The 19,456-nt window shown below is 44.6% G+C and overlaps 2 protein-coding genes across 8 annotated transcripts in view; one reads left to right on the plus strand and one right to left on the minus strand.

The window, feature by feature from the left end:
* LOC309713230 (microfibril-associated glycoprotein 4-like) overlaps positions 1-11,052 on the plus strand; it is an 11,592-nt gene extending 540 nt beyond the window's left edge. For both annotated transcript variants that reach the window (XM_082544673.1, XM_082544674.1), the window contains exons 3-7: positions 7,920-8,078; positions 8,164-8,202; positions 8,317-8,413; positions 8,496-8,663; positions 10,288-11,052. In XM_082544673.1, coding sequence (XP_082400799.1) covers positions 7,920-8,078; positions 8,164-8,202; positions 8,317-8,413; positions 8,496-8,663; positions 10,288-10,541 — 717 coding nt within the window. In that variant the 3' untranslated portion in view covers positions 10,542-11,052. The remainder of the gene's footprint in view (positions 1-7,919; positions 8,079-8,163; positions 8,203-8,316; positions 8,414-8,495; positions 8,664-10,287) is intronic.
* The window catches only part of grid1b (glutamate receptor, ionotropic, delta 1b), a 601,213-nt gene that overhangs the window by 200,474 nt on the left and 381,283 nt on the right, over positions 1-19,456 (minus strand). The window lies entirely within an intron of this gene.

The following is a 19,456-nucleotide window of genomic DNA, read 5'->3' on the forward strand; positions in this document are numbered from 1 at the left end:
CACAAATTATACTGGATATCATTTTAAGAAGTTCTAAAGTAATAATAGATAGAGAGAGAATAACTTTATGTAGAGTGTATGTCATTTTAATAATGCAATTCACATTCGTATATACGCAGCTAATCAACGTCTTTGACAGGCTATGACAGCGTCCTTATGTGCCAACACCGGTGTTTTAGCAAAGCGGCTGATGTGGAGTGAAGCCACGTTATTGACAACATGTACAACCATTGGAGATGTGAGCAGGACAAGTGGTCGGGAAAAGTGTGGACTTTATACCAGTTTTTAAATTGTGTTGATCGGCCACGTAAAACCAGAGTTATGATAAAAATATCTCCAATGTTTGGTTTTCTTCCTGAATACTGTCGTTGTTTATATTTACTGCAGGAAGAAACGGTAAAAACGGCGTTTTATAAGGAAAACGCTCAAAAGCCTGTGAGCAGAAACAACACCAACCCCCCCCTTTCCTATTGGTGGAAAAATGTACCACGTGGACCAATCAAAAATGATATGGCAACATTGCATTTAGTGGTTTAGGAAGGGGGAAGTTTTAGAAGTGACGGCGTGTTTGAGATGTGAGAGATTTGCGATGTTTAATGCAAATCTTGTGTAGTTAGTGTGTAGTTTGTTACGTTCTGGTCCCGGCAAGCAATCAAACGCAACAAAAGTTTTGCCCCACTCACTTCCCACCCACGCACAAACCCCAACAAAGACACCTTTGTCAAGTATTTAAGCAGCCATTTATTTTCATCGGCAGTGAGCAATGCCAAAACAATAAACAAAACCCCCTAAAACCCACTCCCTACACTTCCCTAGAAAAAAAAGAAAACAAAAACAAAAGACAAGTCTCTTACCTAATTACCTAACGAAAAACAGGAGAAAACTTGTTCAACAAAAGAAACGGCTTCTCACGCCTACTAGGCTGCGACAGTGAAAGTTATACAGCAAAGGTACAAAAAAAAAGTGACCGCCACTTGTTAACCTATTTACAATTATTTACATGGCAAGGCTAGAGGTACACGTGAATACTCCAGCCTGCACTACAATAACAACACACACAACTCCGTGATCGAGTCAACGGGGTTCCCCAAAAGCACTGCCAGGTGTCTGTCATCCGGACGTTAAGTACTGGAGGTGGTCCATCAATTATCCAGTCCGAGGATAGGTAAAGACTCCACCCGGATACTTAGCAGCCACGCCTAGGTGCCCACCTTCTAGGAGAGGGAGAAAGAAAGAAAAGGGAAAATACCACCAACCATCCTCCGGTGGGATGCACAATACCAACAAACACATCACTGGGTCATAACAATTTCCCCCACCCAAAAAAAATCAAACATCCAACCCCACACAAAGATGTTTGATTTAAGCCCTAGAGAGGGCATCAGCCATAACGTTCTCTAAGCCCTTTTTATATCGGATCTCAATGTTAAAGTCCTGAAGGAGTAGGGACCAACGCATAAGGCGCTGGTTGCTGTTTTGCATCCGAGATAGAAACTGGAGAGGGTTATGGTCAGAGAACACAATGGTTGGAACAGGACTAGATCCCAGGTACACTTCAAAGTGCTGCAAGGCCAATAGCAAGGCTAAGGCTTCCTTTTCAATCGTGCTGTAATGCAGTTGGTGTTTTAGAAATTTTCTAGAAAAGAAGCAGACTGGGTGGTCAATGCCATTGTCATCCTCCTGCACGAGCACTGCACCTGCCCCCAAAACACTGGCGTCCACCTCAAGCTTGAACGGATGTGTAAAATCAGGGGCGGCCAACACCGGAGCACTACAAAGGAGAGCTTTAGCAGCTTCGAAAGCGAACTGACATTTCTCTGTCCACACAAATGGCGATTTTGGACTGGCAAGACTGGTTAACGGGGCTACTACCTCAGAGAAGTTTTTGCAGAACCCACGGTAATAACCTGCCATGCCCAAAAAAACGCCGCAGCTCCCGGCGAGTCTGTGGAACTGGAAAGTCTACTATTGCCTGCACCTTCACAGCAACAGGGAGGACTCTACCTTGTCCTACTCGTTTCCCTAGATAAGTTACAACCGCCTTTCCAAACTCACACTTAGCCAGATTCAGTGTCAGAGAGGCATCATGCAACCGGTCAAATATTTCCCTGAGAATCTTGAGGTGTTCAGTCCAGGTGGAGGAATAGGCCACTATATCATCCAGGTACACTTCGCAATTTACGACTCCCTGTAACACAGTGTTCATCAGTCGTTGAAATGTGGCGGGGGCATTTCTCAACCCGAACGGCATGACGGTATATTGCAAAAAATGATCGGGTGTAACAAAGGCACTGATTTCTGATGCGCGTTGAGTTAAGGGGACCTGCCAGTACCCTTTTAAGAGGTCAAGTTTGGTTACAAAGTTTGCCGAACCCACACGATCGACCAGATCATCCATACGTGGGAGAGGAAACGAATCGGGTTTCGTAACAGCATTTACTTTTCGGAAATCATTACAGAAACGGGGAGTTTGATCGGGTTTTGGAACGAGAAGTGATGGTGAGCTCCAGGAGCTATTACTGGGGAAAGCAAAACCGTGGTCAAGAAGATACTGGACTTCTTGCTGCATAATGGCCCGCTTAGTGGGATTTACCCGGTATGCATGCTGCTTTATGGGCTTATGGTCACCCACATCAATATCATGACTTAATACATGCGTTTGAGTGGGGATGTCACCGAAAAGAGCAGAGTAGTTTGTAATGAGCTCACGGACATCAGAATTAGCGGGATCAGACAGGGGCGCCAAATAGGCATCCAAGTCAGCCAAGATTTCAGAGTTCCCAAGACGCGCACCCGAAACAGAGGTGTGCCTGTCATCCAACCCGTCATCGCCGGGACTATACAAGGGTTGAGAAACGGATACCGACACAATAGGTGACACAACAGGTGCCAAACTAGAGCGGTCACGATCAATGTATTCCTTCAGCATGTTGATGTGACAGACGCGACTTTTCCTCTTACGATCAGGGGTTAACACCACATAATCCGTCTCACTTAGTTTGCGCTCAATGACATACGGACCGGAAAACTTTGCTTGCAGGGAAGAACCAACAACCGGCAAGAAAACCAACACGCGGTCACCTGACTGGAACAACCGTACTACAGACTTCTTATCAAAATGTGTTTTCATTCTAACCTGAGCCTTTGCTAGCATGTCACGAGCCAAAGCACAGGCATTATGTAGCCTCTCCTTAAACAAACTAACATAGTCCAGAATATTTTCTTTCGGCCGATGACTATCTGAGAGAAATTTCTCTTTCAGGAGACGTAACGGACCGCGCACCGTGTGGCCAAAAACCAAATCAGCTGGACTGAACCCCAAAGACTCCTGACATGTCTCCCTGACGGCAAACAACAGTAGTGGCACCCCCTCATCCCACTCACGGCCAGACTCCGTGCAAAATTTGCGAAGCATGTTTTTTTAGGGTTTGATGGAACCTTTCTAATGCACCCTGACTCTCCGGGTGGTATGCGCTCGAAGTGTGATGAGTGACACCGAGCTCTGTCATGACCTGGGCAAAGATTTTAGACATAAAGTTTGTGCCCTGATCAGTTTGGATGCGTTTAGGCAACCCGAAAGTGGAAAAAAACTTAACTAATGCTTTCACAATCCCACGGGTTTTTAATGAGCGTAGTGGAATGGCCTCCGGATAACGAGTGGTAATACACATCATGGTAAGTAGGTATTGATTTCCGGACTGTGTTTTAGGAAGAGGACCCACACAATCAACAATGACATGTTCAAAAGGTTCCCCAACAACCGGGATGGGTTGTAGCGGAGCAGCGGGAATCGCCTGATTTGGTTTACCAGCAAGCTGACACGTGTGACACGAGCGGCAGAATCTTACCACATCAGATTTGAGACCAGGCCAAAAGAAATAACGGAGGACACGGTTATATGTTTTTGTGATTCCCAAGTGACCGGACATAATGTGGTCATGTGCCAAGCTTAGGACCTGGGGACGAAGCGACTGCGGAACAACAATCTGCTGCACTCCCTCATGGGTGCAGCCAGAACTGGGAGTCCAGTAGCGCATCAGCACCCCATCCTCAATAAGGTAGGACGCAGATCTCCCACTCTTAGGCTCTGTCACATACGCCCAACAAGATGACAAGCTCTCATCATTTTTTTGGATTTCTATAAGCTTGTCTTTATCTACTGACAGAGTCATAGTCTCCTCATCCGGCTGAAGTGATACAGAGACAGGGGTACCTTCACAGGCGGGTCGCAAGCTCAGTGGGTCTGAAGCGCTTAAGAAAAAGTCGCTAAGATCCACCAAGTCACCCTGTTTGCGTGCCTGCGCACGTGTCACAGCACACACAGGAAACAAAGGAACAGCATTTGATGTGGCACAAGCGAAACCACTATTATCTGTAAGTGGTATATCAACTACTTCTGGCGACGGAAAAACTGTGCAGCCAGCTAGATCGTTTCCCAAAATGATGTCAATACCTGCAACCGGTAACTGGGGTCGCACCCCAAGCTTAACCTCACCAGACAAAAACTGAGACGAAAGCTGCACCAAATGTAAAGGAACCCGTATTACACACATCCTAACTCCCCAGGCTAACACATCAGCCCCACAATAGGATTGAGCTGAAAACGGTAAAACCCCCTCACGAATGAGCGACTGTTTCGCACCAGTGTCTCGCAAAATACTGACAGGAGCCCGCCGATCTTCCCCTATCAAGGAAACAAAACCGTTTGACACAAATGGCTTAAACTCCTCATCTACTTTATCATTTTCGGGTACCATCACCTCCCCCAAAGGAGGAGGGTTTATCTGTAGAAGGTTTATTGGGGAAGGAGATGCACCCTTCCTGGTCATTTCTTTTCTTTTCAGAGCAGGGCAAACCGCAATAAGGTGTCCCTGCTCATGGCAAAAAAAACACACGCGGTTCTCAACGGATGAGGGGATGGCACGGCGGGTGCCCCTTGGAGACCATCGGGGCGGGCCACCGGAAGACGGAAAACTGTGAGCAGGAGCCGAAAACACCACTTTATGTGTCAACACAAACTCATCAGCCCGTATAGCAGCAGCGGCGAGAGTCGTAACCTTCTGTTCGTTTAAATAGGTTACCACAGTGTCTGGTAGTTGATTTTTAAACTCTTCCAACGTCACCAACTCACGCAGGTCTTCCAAGGTTTTTACTTCCGTAGCATGACACCACTTATCAAACAGAGTTTTCTTTTCTCTGGCAAACTCCACATAGGTCTGGTTGGCGGATTTTTTCCCATCCCTAAATCTCTGCCTGTAAGCCTCTGGCACAAGCTCGTAAGCGCGCAGGACAGCAGCCTTCACCGTATCATAGTCAAAACTGTCCTCCAGAGAAAGAGCGGTGCATACCTCTTGAGCTTTCCCCACCAATCTACATTGGAGTAAAAGAGACCACACATCCTTTGGCCAGTGCAGCGCACCTGCGATACGTTCAAACACTGTGAAATACGAATCCACCTCAGTTTCCCGAAACGCCGGCACCATTTTGATGTGTTTACTCACATCAAAGCCACCACCTGGCATCGGGGCCGGTGGCTGCGGAGATGGCGACTGCGGGGATGATGACTCCGGGGAGGGCACCTGCGGGGATGGTGACTGCGGGGCTAACCGAGGTACAGGAGGACTGGCAGACACAGAGGCTCCCCTCTCTACCTCCAGAGCCCTGATCCTCAAGTGCATAGCGTCCACCTCCAACTGCTGTTTCTTTAGCTCCACCTCCTTAATGCGCAGCGTTAACCGCAGCTCCTCCACAGAAGGGCTAGGTGGAAAAGGGAGATTTTTCAGTGGGGCAGAAACACCCGCAACAGCCCCCAGCTCAACCCCCCCTGCAGGACCCGGCTCACCAAACAACCCCCTGTCCGTCAACTGGACACACAGGAGCTCCCTAAGCTCTTTCTTCTTCGCAGTCAACGGCACAGTCACATCAAAGAATTCAGCAACAAGCAAGAGGTCAGCCTTTTTACACCTGCCCAACTTCTCCGCAGACGGGCTCAGAGTGAAGTCCTCCAACTTAAACTCCATCCTAACACACACACACACACCCCCCACACAAGAAAAAACCGCCAACCAAGAAAACAAGCCACAAAAAGAACCACCAAAGGGACGAGCCCCCAATATGTTACGTTCTGGTCCCGGCAAGCAATCAAACGCAACAAAAGTTTTGCCCCACTCACTTCCCACCCACGCACAAACCCCAACAAAGACACCTTTGTCAAGTATTTAAGCAGCCATTTATTTTCATCGGCAGTGAGCAATGCCAAAACAATAAACAAAACCCCCTAAAACCCACTCCCTACACTTCCCTAGAAAAAAAAGAAAACAAAAACAAAAGACAAGTCTCTTACCTAATTACCTAACGAAAAACAGGAGAAAACTTGTTCAACAAAAGAAACGGCTTCTCACGCCTACTAGGCTGCGACAGTGAAAGTTATACAGCAAAGGTACAAAAAAAAAGTGACCGCCACTTGTTAACCTATTTACAATTATTTACATGGCAAGGCTAGAGGTACACGTGAATACTCCAGCCTGCACTACAATAACAACACACACAACTCCGTGATCGAGTCAACGGGGTTCCCCAAAAGCACTGCCAGGTGTCTGTCATCCGGACGTTAAGTACTGGAGGTGGTCCATCAATTATCCAGTCCGAGGATAGGTAAAGACTCCACCCGGATACTTAGCAGCCACGCCTAGGTGCCCACCTTCTAGGAGAGGGAGAAAGAAAGAAAAGGGAAAATACCACCAACCATCCTCCGGTGGGATGCACAATACCAACAAACACATCACTGGGTCATAACAAGTTAGTGTGTAGTTAGTGTGTGGTCAGTGTGTAGTGTAGTCAATAGTTTTGTTGTGTGTGTCAGAACAATGAGGCGACTACTGAATGCTACAGGTGTTACAGGAGTGATACATCTGCTGCTGTCAGGCCTGCAGGTATCAGGCTGCTGTTCTCCTTCATCTCATAGTGGACAGAAATTATTTTTGGAGCGGCACAAATAATTTGTGTGGCATCAGATTTGATGCAGAACAGCTGATTGTTCTGTAAATAGTTTGAAATGTTTGTTTAAAAAACACCTTGGCTGCATTTTTAGGTAAACAGCTGCAAAAAATGTTGTTGTTTGCATAAATCAGTTATTTTTTTGAAGTAACTATATAATTAATTGCCCAACATTGGTCATTATTTACTGTATTTGCAGACAGAGTTACCGACTCTCTCCCAGACCACAGACTCATAATACAGTCAGAGCTTTATAGAAAAGAAATAAATAAAGTTGTGTTTTCAAAATTGGAGTTCAAGTTATTTTTCCTTCCAATAGTGTTAACATAACAAGATTTGTTTACATTTTCATTGTAAGTGGGCTAAAGCAGTTAATTAAAAGTCGTCTAACATAAATGTAAATGCTGTAATTTGATTATTTTAATAAATATGTAACTTGGATGGATTGGATGCTGGCGTGACCACAGTGCACACGTCTGCTGTCGCTCACAGTGTTCCAAGGGACGCTCAGGGAGTTTGTGCGTTCGCTCAGACACGTGAAACATTAGAGGGAACATTGCCTCCATCTTAACTCTGAACATAGCCTCCTCCTGATGTCTGTGCCACCAAGCAGGATTTCCTCTTATCCAGGTAACTTAAGTCTGGATTTTCTGGGGATGGTTCAGAATGGTTCTTGTTCTGTGCAGGTCAGAGATCAACAGGAATACAACAATATAACAAAGCATGAACTCACTTTACAATGAAAGGCAACAGGACTATACTAAGAAGTGAGCACAGAGAGGGGGGTTTGGCTGAACCACACCTGTGCAGCCTAAACAAGACTTCAGCACAGCTGAGAGGCAAAGCTGAGGGAGAATCACAGGCTTGTTGAGCTTGGTAGGAAGTGAATATTGTGCAAATGAAAGGCTTCTTCTCTGTTCCAGCTGCCAGCGGTCTTCATCGTCCTCCTCCTCGCTCCTGCGTTGACCAGCTGCACGGAGCTCATCCAGCCGAGGGACTGCAGCGACATCCGCCGCCAGGACAGAAGCCAAAGCAGCGGCGTGTACACCATCTATCCCCTTGGAGAAAGGTCTGCGGTGCAGGTACAGTCCACCCTCTCTGGGACTCTGGGTCCTGTTCATGTCCACGTCTTTAAGCAGCTAGAGTGTGACAGGTGTTTGTGTGCAGGTGTACTGTGACATGGACTCAGAAAGAGGAGGCTGGACGGTGAGTGCTTGTAACTAAAAAGTGTCAGCGCGGGAACATTTAACAGGAGCACTGCTGTAAATCCAGATCTGTGCTCCCTGAAACCAGAGATGTTTCTGCTGCCTCCTCCCCCAGGTGTTCCAGAGGAGGATGGACGGCACGGTGAACTTCTACAGACCCTGGGATCAATACAAGATGGGCTTTGGTGACGCTGCTGGAGAGTACTGGCTCGGTGAGAGTTTTATTGGATGATCTGCAGCTCTGTACCAAACAGCCCTGCATGTTTCTGACTGTGTGCTTGTGTGTGAATGTAGGTCTCGATGTGATCAACATTATGACATCCAAGCAAAAGAGTGAGCTGCTGGTGGACATGGAGGACTTTGAAGGGAAGAAAGTGTTCGCTCGTTACTCTTCATTTAAGGTGGATGCTGAATGTGACGGATACAAACTGACTGTTACTGGATTCAAGGACGGAGGGGCAGGTGAGTGAAGTGGCACAGGGTCAGTGTAGCATCAGAATAGAATAGAATAGAATACGCCTTTATTGTCATTGTACATGTACAATGACACAAATGAACAGAAAAGATCAACAAAGAAGAGGAATGGGTAGAATGGAACAGGTGGTGGGCGGGGTTTGAGGGGTCGCCTGTGAGTCTCTGAGACAGGAGGATCTGGCGATGGCCTCCAGGAGTGTCAGAGGGCAGCCAATGATATTGTGGGCAGTGTTAATGACCCTCTGTGCAGCCTCCCTGTTCTCAGTCGTGGCCCCTGAGTACCAAACACCAGGCAGGATGATATGCAGACGACACCCAGCTCTATCTGTCCATGAAGCCAGATAACACACACCAATGAGTTAAACTGCAGGAATGTCTTAAAGACATAAAGACCTGGATGGCCGCTAACTTTCTGCTTCTTCATTCAGATCAAACTGAGGTTATTGTACTCGGCCCTGAAAAGCTTAGAAATATGGTATCTAAGCAGATTCTTACTCTGGATGGCATTACCTTGGCCTCCAGTAACGCTGTGAGGAACCTTGGAGTCATTTTTGACCAGGACATGTCCTTCAACGCACATATTAAACAAATATGTAAGACTGCTTTCTTCCATTTGCGCAACATCTCTAAAGTTAGAAATATCCTGTCTCAGAGTGACGCTGAAAAACTAGTTCATGCATTTATTACTTCCAGGCTGGACGACTGTAATTCATTATTATCAGGAAGTCCTAAAAACTCCCTGAAAAGCCTTCAGCTGATCCAAAATGCTGCAGCAAGAGTCCTGACAGGGACTAGAAAGAGAGAGCAGATTTCTCCTGTTTTGGCTTCCTGTTAAATCCAGAATTCAAAATCCTGCTCCTCACATACAAGGTCTTAAATAATCAGGCCCCATCTTATCTTAATGACCTTGTAGTACCATATCAGCCTATTAGAGCACTTCGCTCTCGCTCTGCAGGCCTACTTGTTGTTCCTAGAGTATTTAAAAGTAGAATGGGAGGCAGAGCCTTCAGTTTTCAGGCCCCTCTTCTGTGGAACCAGCTTCCATCACTGTCCTCTGCTCTCATTTCTTCAGTTTTCACTGAGCTTTCAAAGATGACATGAGGAGGCTGCTGTTTATTCAGATCTTATTTTATTCATTTTGAGATGATTATTAAAAATCAACAGTTTATTGCAGTGGTTTCTTTTCACGATGTGAGAAACCTGAAGAATTAGCTCGACAGATAAGCGCTGATTCAGTTTCCCATGTTTCAGTTTCTGAGTCAATTATTACAGAAAAAGGACTAAAATCAAGACTTTGGATGTTGTCAGGACCATAGACACACCTGCAGTTTAACTACTTGGCTTGTCTGATGTGCCTTCAGGGATAAATAAAGCTGGTGTCAGCTACATACCAATGAAAATGACTTTACTGCGTGACGAAGTCTCCCAGTTCACATGAACAAACTGGAGTCTGTCAACCACATATGATTCAAACTGTGCACCTGCTGCTTTTTACTCCCCAGTATGAGTCCAGTCTGTGTCATGGCCCACTGAAAACACTCCCGGTACACATGCAGACCAGTCTGACTGGGATTAGTGGTAATTTTGTGATTGTTCATCTGTGTTTCTGCAGGAGATGCCCTGAGTTATCACAACGGACAGAAGTTCACTACATTTGACAAAGACCAGGACAGCTGGCCAGGGAACTGTGCAAAATCATTTCTGGGGGCGTTCTGGTACAACGCCTGTCACTATGCAAACCCTAATGGGGTTTATCATTGGGGAGCTGATGGCACTATCTATGCTGTTGGTGTGGCCTGGCACCAGTGGAAAGGTCATGATTACTCTCTGAAGACCATCAGCATGAAGATCCGTCCTGTGCAGTAACTCTGCAGGACAAACACAGCAGAACATTTCGTGTTGATCTCTTTTCTTTCCTTTATCATGTAATTCCAGAGAATCTTTAACTTTCAGAGTCAGTCGAAGATGTAAATATTTCAGAAGAGCCGTCAGAGTGTGAGTGAGCTGCTGCCTGCAGGTGGAGTGAAATGATGGACAGAGACCAGTATGAGCTGATGTAGTTAACCTGTATGAGAGCAGCTGCAATGAACACGTTCCTCCTCTAGAGGTCTCTGCTGTGAGTCTCGGTCCACTGAGTGCATGTGTGTGCTTTCTGGAGGACCCGGACTCCACGTTGAGCCACACTGTGTCAGGATGTTACTGCTAGTTTAGGTTGGGATGTTGTCGGCTGTCTCAGAAGCTCTCGGTTGGTCCAGATGTTCCTCAGTCTGCAGCTCAGCACACTCAGATTTAACGTCTCACTGACTGTTTGGTGGAGGTCTGATAGCTGGTGTGAATCATTATCTGCTGTATCCTGATAATAAATGAGAAGCAAACAGCTGAGGTGTTCTCGTGGTCTTTGTGTGTTTCTGTCTGGATTCTGGAGCCGCCCTCACACTAAAGCTCCACCTGCTTCAGGGTGAAGACACTGATATTAATATTCAGTATTTCTATACCTAAAGTTACACAACTGGATTTTACTTGTGAGAAGTTCATACTGAGCTTTTGTCTCAGAAACAAGCAGAGCGAGTGCATGTACAGCACATCTACAAAGTATTCACAGATGCTTGTTGTTCCAAAATGGAGTCAATTCACTAAGTTCTACCCACAATTTATTGAAATGAAAACACAAACTATGACATGTACATAAGCATTCACAGTCTTTCAGAGGTGAGCTCAAGCGTTTCCACTGATCTGCGTCGATCTGTGGAAGCAACGCCCCAACACAGGAAGTGTTGTCCCGCCTCTGATCCTACGAGTATTACCCAGCAGGCAGTGCGGTGCTCGGGTGGAGCCAATTCAATTCAATTTATTTATACAGCGCCAAATCACAACAACAGTCGCCTCAAGGTGCTTTATATTGTACAGCAGACCCTACAATAATACATACAGAGAAAACCCAACACTCATATGACCCCCTATAAGCAAGCACTTTGGCAACAGTGGGAAAGGAAAACTCCCTTTGAACAGGAAGAAGCCTGTTACCAGGCAGGTAGAGAGAAGGAAGATGGGACAAAAGACTTGCTGAAGGATAGAATATAGTAAAATAAAGATACATGTACTGCTAATAAAATTCGGCTCATGAGATCTGCAAACCACGACATTCTGTTTATTTACATTTTACATCTTACCAAATGTTTCAGAATTGGGGTTTTATGGGATATAAACTTGCTCGCTAAAACGACCGCAGCTAATGGGCTCAGTCACATCCTGTTTCTGCAGCCAGAGCAGCTCCGGCTTTGCTCTTGTGAGGTTCTGCTGCCTGGAATCATAGAAAGCGACATTTTCCTTGTTTTGCACTTTACTGCAAGTCACTCTGAACAAAGCTCCCTATTAAATGTTTAAACCGCGATCAAAGTGGATCAAAGTGGGTCACGCTACTGAGGTCACCTGACGCCGGACCGAAGTGTAGACCCGTTAAACAACGTTAGCGTAGCCACTTAAATCAGTTTAAATGCAGGCAATTTTTCCCTCCAATTATTCGAGCACAATATACGCACTTGAATATAAAATCATTATGGGACTGACGAGTAACCATGACAACATATTGGCTTTGCACCAACCAAGCTGGCTTTTTAAAGATGCTGTTGGACAGGCATTCAAAAACTCACCAGCCTCTGCCCTTTCCAACACAACTACATAGATTTTATACATTCGTACATTTCGCCCCCCAAAACGATTCTGCAAATCCTGCATCGGCACTCTTTGGAACATTTAAACCAACCGAGAGGCTTGTCTCTTGTCTCTCCAAGCACATTTCTTTGTTCTGACTGCCTTTTGCTTTTTGCACTGAACAGGTTTTTAATAATGACTCAGAAAACAAAACCTGAAAGGGTCGAGACTCTGCAGGAGACTCGTGCCCCTCCTCACTTATCACACCTGTGGCAATGAGTGAGGAGGGAGAAACTATTCAGAGCTCTCCTCTTACATATTCTATTTTTGACTTGCTAGCAGGTGACACAAAATTGCCACCGCATGGGGGGAGGAAATTGAAGTCGACTTGACAATTTCGAGGAATGAAAAAGATGCTAAACATTTCTGAATATTTGACTTTTGTCATTCTGTGAGGCACAATCATCCATTTCGCTCAAACATCCACAACGCATCACACATTTTTATGCCTTTGAAATATTTCACACTTGATCTTAAGTGTCTGTGTTCAGTTTTTCATGATTGCCATTCTTCAGCAGTTTCTTTTTTCAGTTCAACACGCCTCAAAGCAAGCTTCCCCCTGGTGTTTCTTAGCACGCCATGCCTGTAAATATTGATTAGAGGCACCCAGCAGCGGCTCGCTTCCTGTTTCACGGCTATGGATTAATTACAGGAAGAAGCCCACAGGCTGCAAATATTCATTAGTTTATAAGACAAAAGTTTTAATTAAAACACAGAGATGATAAGAGTCTGTCCTGATAGACGTCACCTTCAAAGTATTCCAGGACATCTATGGTCTCTGTGAGTTCGTGTAGTTGGAGCTTTCTTAACAAAAGCAAACTGAGAGGAAACTGCAGGACGCCTCCACGCGGATGCACCTGACCGCTAGAAGGAGCAGCCTCGAATTATTTTAACTCATCTGTTCACCTCTTCTGTAAGGACTCCATTTTTATAATTATTATGTCAGCGTGATGGCTTTTAGGAGTTAACCCCACCATCAGGTGATGTGTCACTCTAAAGTGACCCCGAAGAAGCTGATCGTTTTGGCTTTACCAAACACTTCACAGACAGTTTAGATCAGAGGTAGGCAACTCCAGGCCTCGAGTGCCAGTGTCCTGCAGGTTTTAGATGTGTCCTTGATCCAACACAGCTGATTCAAATGGCTAAATGACCTCCTCAACATGTCTTGAAGTTCTCCAGAGGCCTGATAATGAACTAATCATTTGATTCAGGTGTGTTGACCCAGGGTGAGATCTAACACCTGCAGGACACCGGCCCTCGAGGCCTGGAGTTGCCCACCCCTGGTTTAGATCCTCTTTGTTTGAGGGCACAAGAAAAGGAAACTTTAGAAATGCATAGTCATACGTTTCTACTCTGATATGTGATCATCAGTCACCTTGACATCGAGCGTTGTCATAATATTTTCGAGTTACACCCAACGATGCTCATATGTGTGGACATGCAGAGGGCAGGAGTGAAAGAGGAGGATGCACCGGAGACCGATAATCCGCTGTGGTGACCTCCGAAGGGGGCAAACAAAAGAAGATTACAATTCGGGGATAAGTACACTTATCTTTGCATTTCATCCAAATTGCAACTGTACAAAGTGCTGTACAAATAAAATGATTATCTTATTAAAATGGGAAATATGTCAGTTTCATAGGGTTTAAAAATCTGGCATTTGGTCTTCCATTTGCAGACTACACACACATGAACTTACTGTCTCAATATAGAATTTGATATATAATTTAGCTAAAAAAAATTAAATAGGATCAATGTCAGAAGGCCAAGTTAGATGAACGTGTTTATTTTGAATGCACATGAACTTAACAGTGTGCTGTAGAGCTCCCAATAATTCAAACACACTTTATACAACTTTAGTTTGGAAAAAAGCAAAAAGGTTCCTCTAACTGTGCAGTGTATGGGGCACAAAAGCATATTTATGTCCTGTTTCTAATAATCATTCTAAATACTACGTGCAAATATTCCTGACTAAAAAAGAAAAGTCATAGGCAAAGTTAGGAATTCTTGAAATATTTAGGACGTGTTCGGACAGACAGAAAATCTGGTATTGTGCCCCATACACCGCACAGTTACATGAAATCTGGTTTTATTGACGTTTGAACAACAACCCAGATCAAGAACAGTGACTGGGAGTCTCAATCACAGCTGCCCAGAAATATACAACAGCACAACTAATAAAAAATACTTTAGGGTAAAATGATGGTGTAGTAATTTTTAATATTTATGAGGCCTTTATTCTAAAACAGACAAACAGCATCTGACCCTTTCGTAGCTGGCAGAAAGTGTCGTGGAAGTTTCTGCCTTTATTATAACACGATTTATTAAAATGTAAATGTTTTCTTTCCCTCACAGAGGACCCGAGGAAATCCCTCCCCAGCAAATTTAATTGAAAGCACCACGTCTGACTCTGCTGCTTAAGCCCAACTTCTTTCTCCAGCCTTGTGAAGTGTGGAAATGCCTTGATGTGTGTTTTGTACACTTGCATTTGCCGCCACGCACCCGTTTGTGCACACAGAGCAGCCGTGAACACTAATGAAGCAGATTCCCTGAACCGTGATGGCAAAATCAAATCCCCAAAAAGAAAAAAAAGGACAAATCTGTGATGTAGTGGGAGGCGTTTCCCTGACAGCTCAGTTCATTTATCACAAGGCTGGTGGAGAGGACGTTTTAATTACCTACACACATCATGAAGAGGCGACGAGGAAGAATGGTGAAATTTGGGAGGGACGAAGGATGAGATGGAGAAAAAGAGAGTGATGGGAAAGAAGGAGGAGGGATAGAAAGATAAAAGAAAGAGGAGAGCTGGTGGTCTGTGTGTTTGTGAGGAGGGATAATTGAGCTTTTTCATCCACATTGCCAATGACAGGTGTGACATTTAGCATTGGAGCACACACTCTTCTATCTGTGTGTGTGTGTGTACAAGTGCTTTCTCCTCTATATTCAATATCCATAAAACACACACAAAAACACCTGCTCCAACCTTTTATTCTGATAACTAATGGGCAGGAAGCTAAGATGTGTGTGTGTGTTCCTCTGCCGCACACACTCCTGTTTACCATGCTTACAGGGACCCGATTTGACCAGAAAGACATTTACCATCGATGCACGGAGAACTTTTAAATCAGTCGTGTCATTTAAACCCTTCAAAGCTTCAAATATTCTATTAGCTCGCTCTTGTTCTGAACAGTATGTAGTCGGCTCACAGTGGGAGGTTCTCCATCGCAGCTAAGCCGAGCTCTGGGCTTGAAATAGATCTGTCAGCGCGGTCTGTAAGATCTGTGTTGAGTTAGCGGCTGCTTGACAAGATGCTTAAAGTTCACTTCGGAGTTCAAGTCAGCGTCTTTTTTGTTTTTAATAAATATACGTTTGCAGACTAAGGGAGTGTGCACGCAGTAAAAGACGAGCGGCCATGTCCCAACCTGGGAGCGCAGACTGTCAGTTGAAATAAAGACGTTAGCGTCAGATGAATGAAACTGTAAAGCAATGCAATTGAGGTGACCACAAATGGAACATGCATTCTTTCTAATGGCGAGCAGGGGGTAACGCCGCTGGCTGCATAGGGAAGTCTGACCTTGAAAACTCTTTTGTGGTCTCAGTGTCTTGTTTTGAGATGCTACATTTGACCCTCTTAGTGTTTACAATTGCATAATGCACAAGTCTCTATCAATGAAAGAAAAGAACAGGAAGCAAAGTGATGCAGCTCTTCCCTGGGTGTTGTCTTTAGCCTCTCAACATCTCTGCAGACTACCTGCACATCCACGGGTCTCATACTAACGAGCACGACGTATAATTTAACTACCGGGGTTCTCCTCGTGATCAGAATACGATGGTGGTGCACAGAGCGTATAAAATGCAAATGCGTTTCCCTGCTGGCATTAATCTTAGTGACAAAAATGGAAAGTGTGTATTGTTGTAAATATCATCGAGCTGATGAAATAGGTCGCGTGAGAATGAAGTCTTCAAAGAGAAATTACGGCTGTGGAGCTGGTCGTTTTCACCGATCACCGACTCAGTTTACCTGTTCTTTTTATTTACCTCTTCATCAAAGCTGTCAGCTGAACAACTCAAAAGTATCAAAGTTCTCAAAATAACGGTGGAACCGTTCGAGGCAAAAGTGGCTCCCAGGTTGGAAGACGGTACGTTTTCTAAATCGAGTTGTTGGGCATGAACTTATTTCCAAGGTTGAATTTCTGACACGGAATTAATCAGCATTTCACTTTAATTTGCCGTGTTTGAGATAATGAAAGAACATGACATCAATTTCTTTAATCTCATCTGCACAAATTAGGCGTTTGTATCTCATTTGGGGTCTTTATCATCTTATCACTTTGTCTTCATCTTCATCTCTGTGGAAATAAACTGGGGGGACTTGTAACAGCTGATAATGAGCTTAAATAAGCATCAGATGATACAGCCTGACAAAACAGGATAAGAATATTCCTCTGAGTGGAAAGTAATTTTGATCGTCGGCCTCTCGAGCACAAAGAAAAGCTCAAATGAGGACTGAAACTTTCCCAATATTTAGTATTTCATGAGCGCTCTGTTGCTTCCCATTGGCTCAGCTGTGTGTGTGTGTGTGTGTGTGTGTGTGTGTGTGTGTGTGTGTGTGTGTGTGTTTGTGTTCCTATCCATCTGTGGACCGTGTGATGGGAGATGCAAAGCGGGGACCGTTTTCCAGCCCCATGTTGGTCACGCTTTAAATACCATTAAAATCATGTGACGCCCTCCGGTGAAGTTAGTGAGTGTTTGAGTGTTCAGCAGCTCCTCCACAGGCCAAAGACGGTATTTCAAGTACCAAATCCACTGTTTAAACACAAGTTGCTTCAGGGAGTCTGGGCTATTTAACAGAATATTAGCTGAAAAAAACCCATCAGCCTTTTAAGGCTCAACTGTTGTATATCCTCTATCTTGTTTCACACTTCAGATTACACAGAAACCTCACAAATCCACTTTGTAGCCTTCAGAAATGCTTTAATTTTTCATGGCACAGATTCATCCAGGTGCTGGAAATGTTCCTCACAGCTGCTGCAGACGTTTCCTGTTCAGGTTGAGATTAGGGGACGGTGGGGGTCATTTGAGTTTTGTGTCACAGAGTATTATATTATTGGATGCAGGCATCAGGAGATAGCACACTGTGGACACAAAGGGACGGACACGGTCAGCAACAACACTCAGGTAGGCTGCGGCTTTTAAATGGTGCTCAGTTGGTACTGTGCTGGTGGAACACACTATTACACCACCACATGGTTGGATGTATTCACACTTTAATACAGTTTATGACTAAATCTGACCCTACCATTCAAAGGTGGCAGCTACTGAGACTCATCCGACCTGACAATCAATCTTCTTTTGTCCAGTTTTTGTGAGCCTGTGCAAACTGCAGCCTCAGTTTCCTGTTCTGAGCTGACAGCAGTGCACCCAGTGTGGTCCCCTGCCGCTGTAGCCCATCTGCTTCAGGATTTGATGTGTTGTGTGTTCAGAGATGCTCTTCTGCACAGCTTGGTTGCAACAACAAGTTACTTGAGTTCCTGTTACGTTCCTATGAACTCATTCTCCTCTGACCTCTGGTGTCAACACGACATATTTGCCCAGAGAACCGCTCCTCCCTCGATAGTTTCTCTTTCTCTGTGGACCTGAGAGATGACCGTGTGGGGCAATCCCAGTATAAATATTAACGTGCTGGGATCACCACACTCAAACTCACGTAAATCACCTTTCTTCTGACGCTCAGTTTGAACTTCATTAGGTCTCCTTGACCATGTCTACATGCATCAAGTTGTTTCCATACGACTGCTCAGCTACACAGGTCAACCTAATAATGTGAGGAGTGTATTTAAATTTCAGTAAAACAGGAGAAGAAGAAGGAGAAACAACACCAAGAAAAGAAACAATTTCCTTTCATTTTAATTTAACACATAAAGTTTGGATCAGTTTTTAAATGCACAGGACTGTAATCTCAGCGTGAGAATGTGTGTGTGTGTGTTCAAGCTGCACATACAGTGGAAGAACATTCAGTCACACTGGAACAAGAGTGAAAAGTATATATAAGAATAAAAGAATAATAATGTAAGGCTGTGTACATCACTGCATTTGTGCATACATTTTAATATGAATTACAACAGTCCCTGCTGTTAGAGCGAGTGTGCATGTGTGCATGTGTGTGTGTGTGTGTGTGTGTGTGTGTGTGTGTGTGTGTGTGTGCAGAGAGGGCCACAGCTGTGGTGGTCCAGGCGCTTTGCTGTGCCTGGAACAAAGCCTGTTCCAGTAAGAGTTGAATGTGGGACTGGGACAAATGCAGTGAGTCTACGTGAAGCGACGTTTGGGTCGCAGCCACGATGAAATGAAGCTGTTTAGCCCGCAGTCGGCAGCAACCATGTCTGTATGCAACAGCATCTCTAAGGTCCTGCAGCGTCTGGAGGAACGTTTTAGACAACAAACGCAGGATTTTTGCATTCATAGTCTTTTGATATTATTTGTTTTATTCTTTCGGAGTTTGCAGCATGTTTGCAAAGTTCGGTTTGATGAAAGACGCCGACTCAGCTGAAAAACATGCCGATATTTACTATGGTCAGAAAAAACATTACAAATTCTGAGTCCTGTATAATTTAACTGCTGGGGTTCTCTTTGAGTTCTGAAAAGCCATCTCGACTACAGACCACACAAAGCGAGCTGAATTGTGTCACCACCGTTTTGTTGTGATGTTTTGTGTCATTCAAAGATTTCTCTCCAAGGAAAAAAATCTGTTTTTTTTTTAAGACAACTTGAAAAAAATGGCAAAAAACTCATATTTTGCACAGTTGGATCTTAACAAGGTTCAGAGTAGAGCTTCATCATGCAACAAGAAGAACGGGGAGTGAGACAAAACATTTTTTTGAGCATGAAATTAATTGAAAGCAACATTTAAACTGAGGCTGTTTTACAGCTGATCAACAGTTTAAGAGCACATGCCTTTAAAATACTAAATCTGTGCAAAAATGTGGATTCATTGTCATTTTCTGTCGGTTTCTTCTTGTTGCACGCTGAAGTGCTACTTGGAACCTTGTTAAGATCCAACCATGCAAAATCGC

Source organism: Aulonocara stuartgranti (assembly GCF_965226115.1).
Source record: "Aulonocara stuartgranti genome assembly, chromosome: 8".
NCBI classification, from domain to species: domain Eukaryota; kingdom Metazoa; phylum Chordata; class Actinopteri; order Cichliformes; family Cichlidae; genus Aulonocara; species Aulonocara stuartgranti.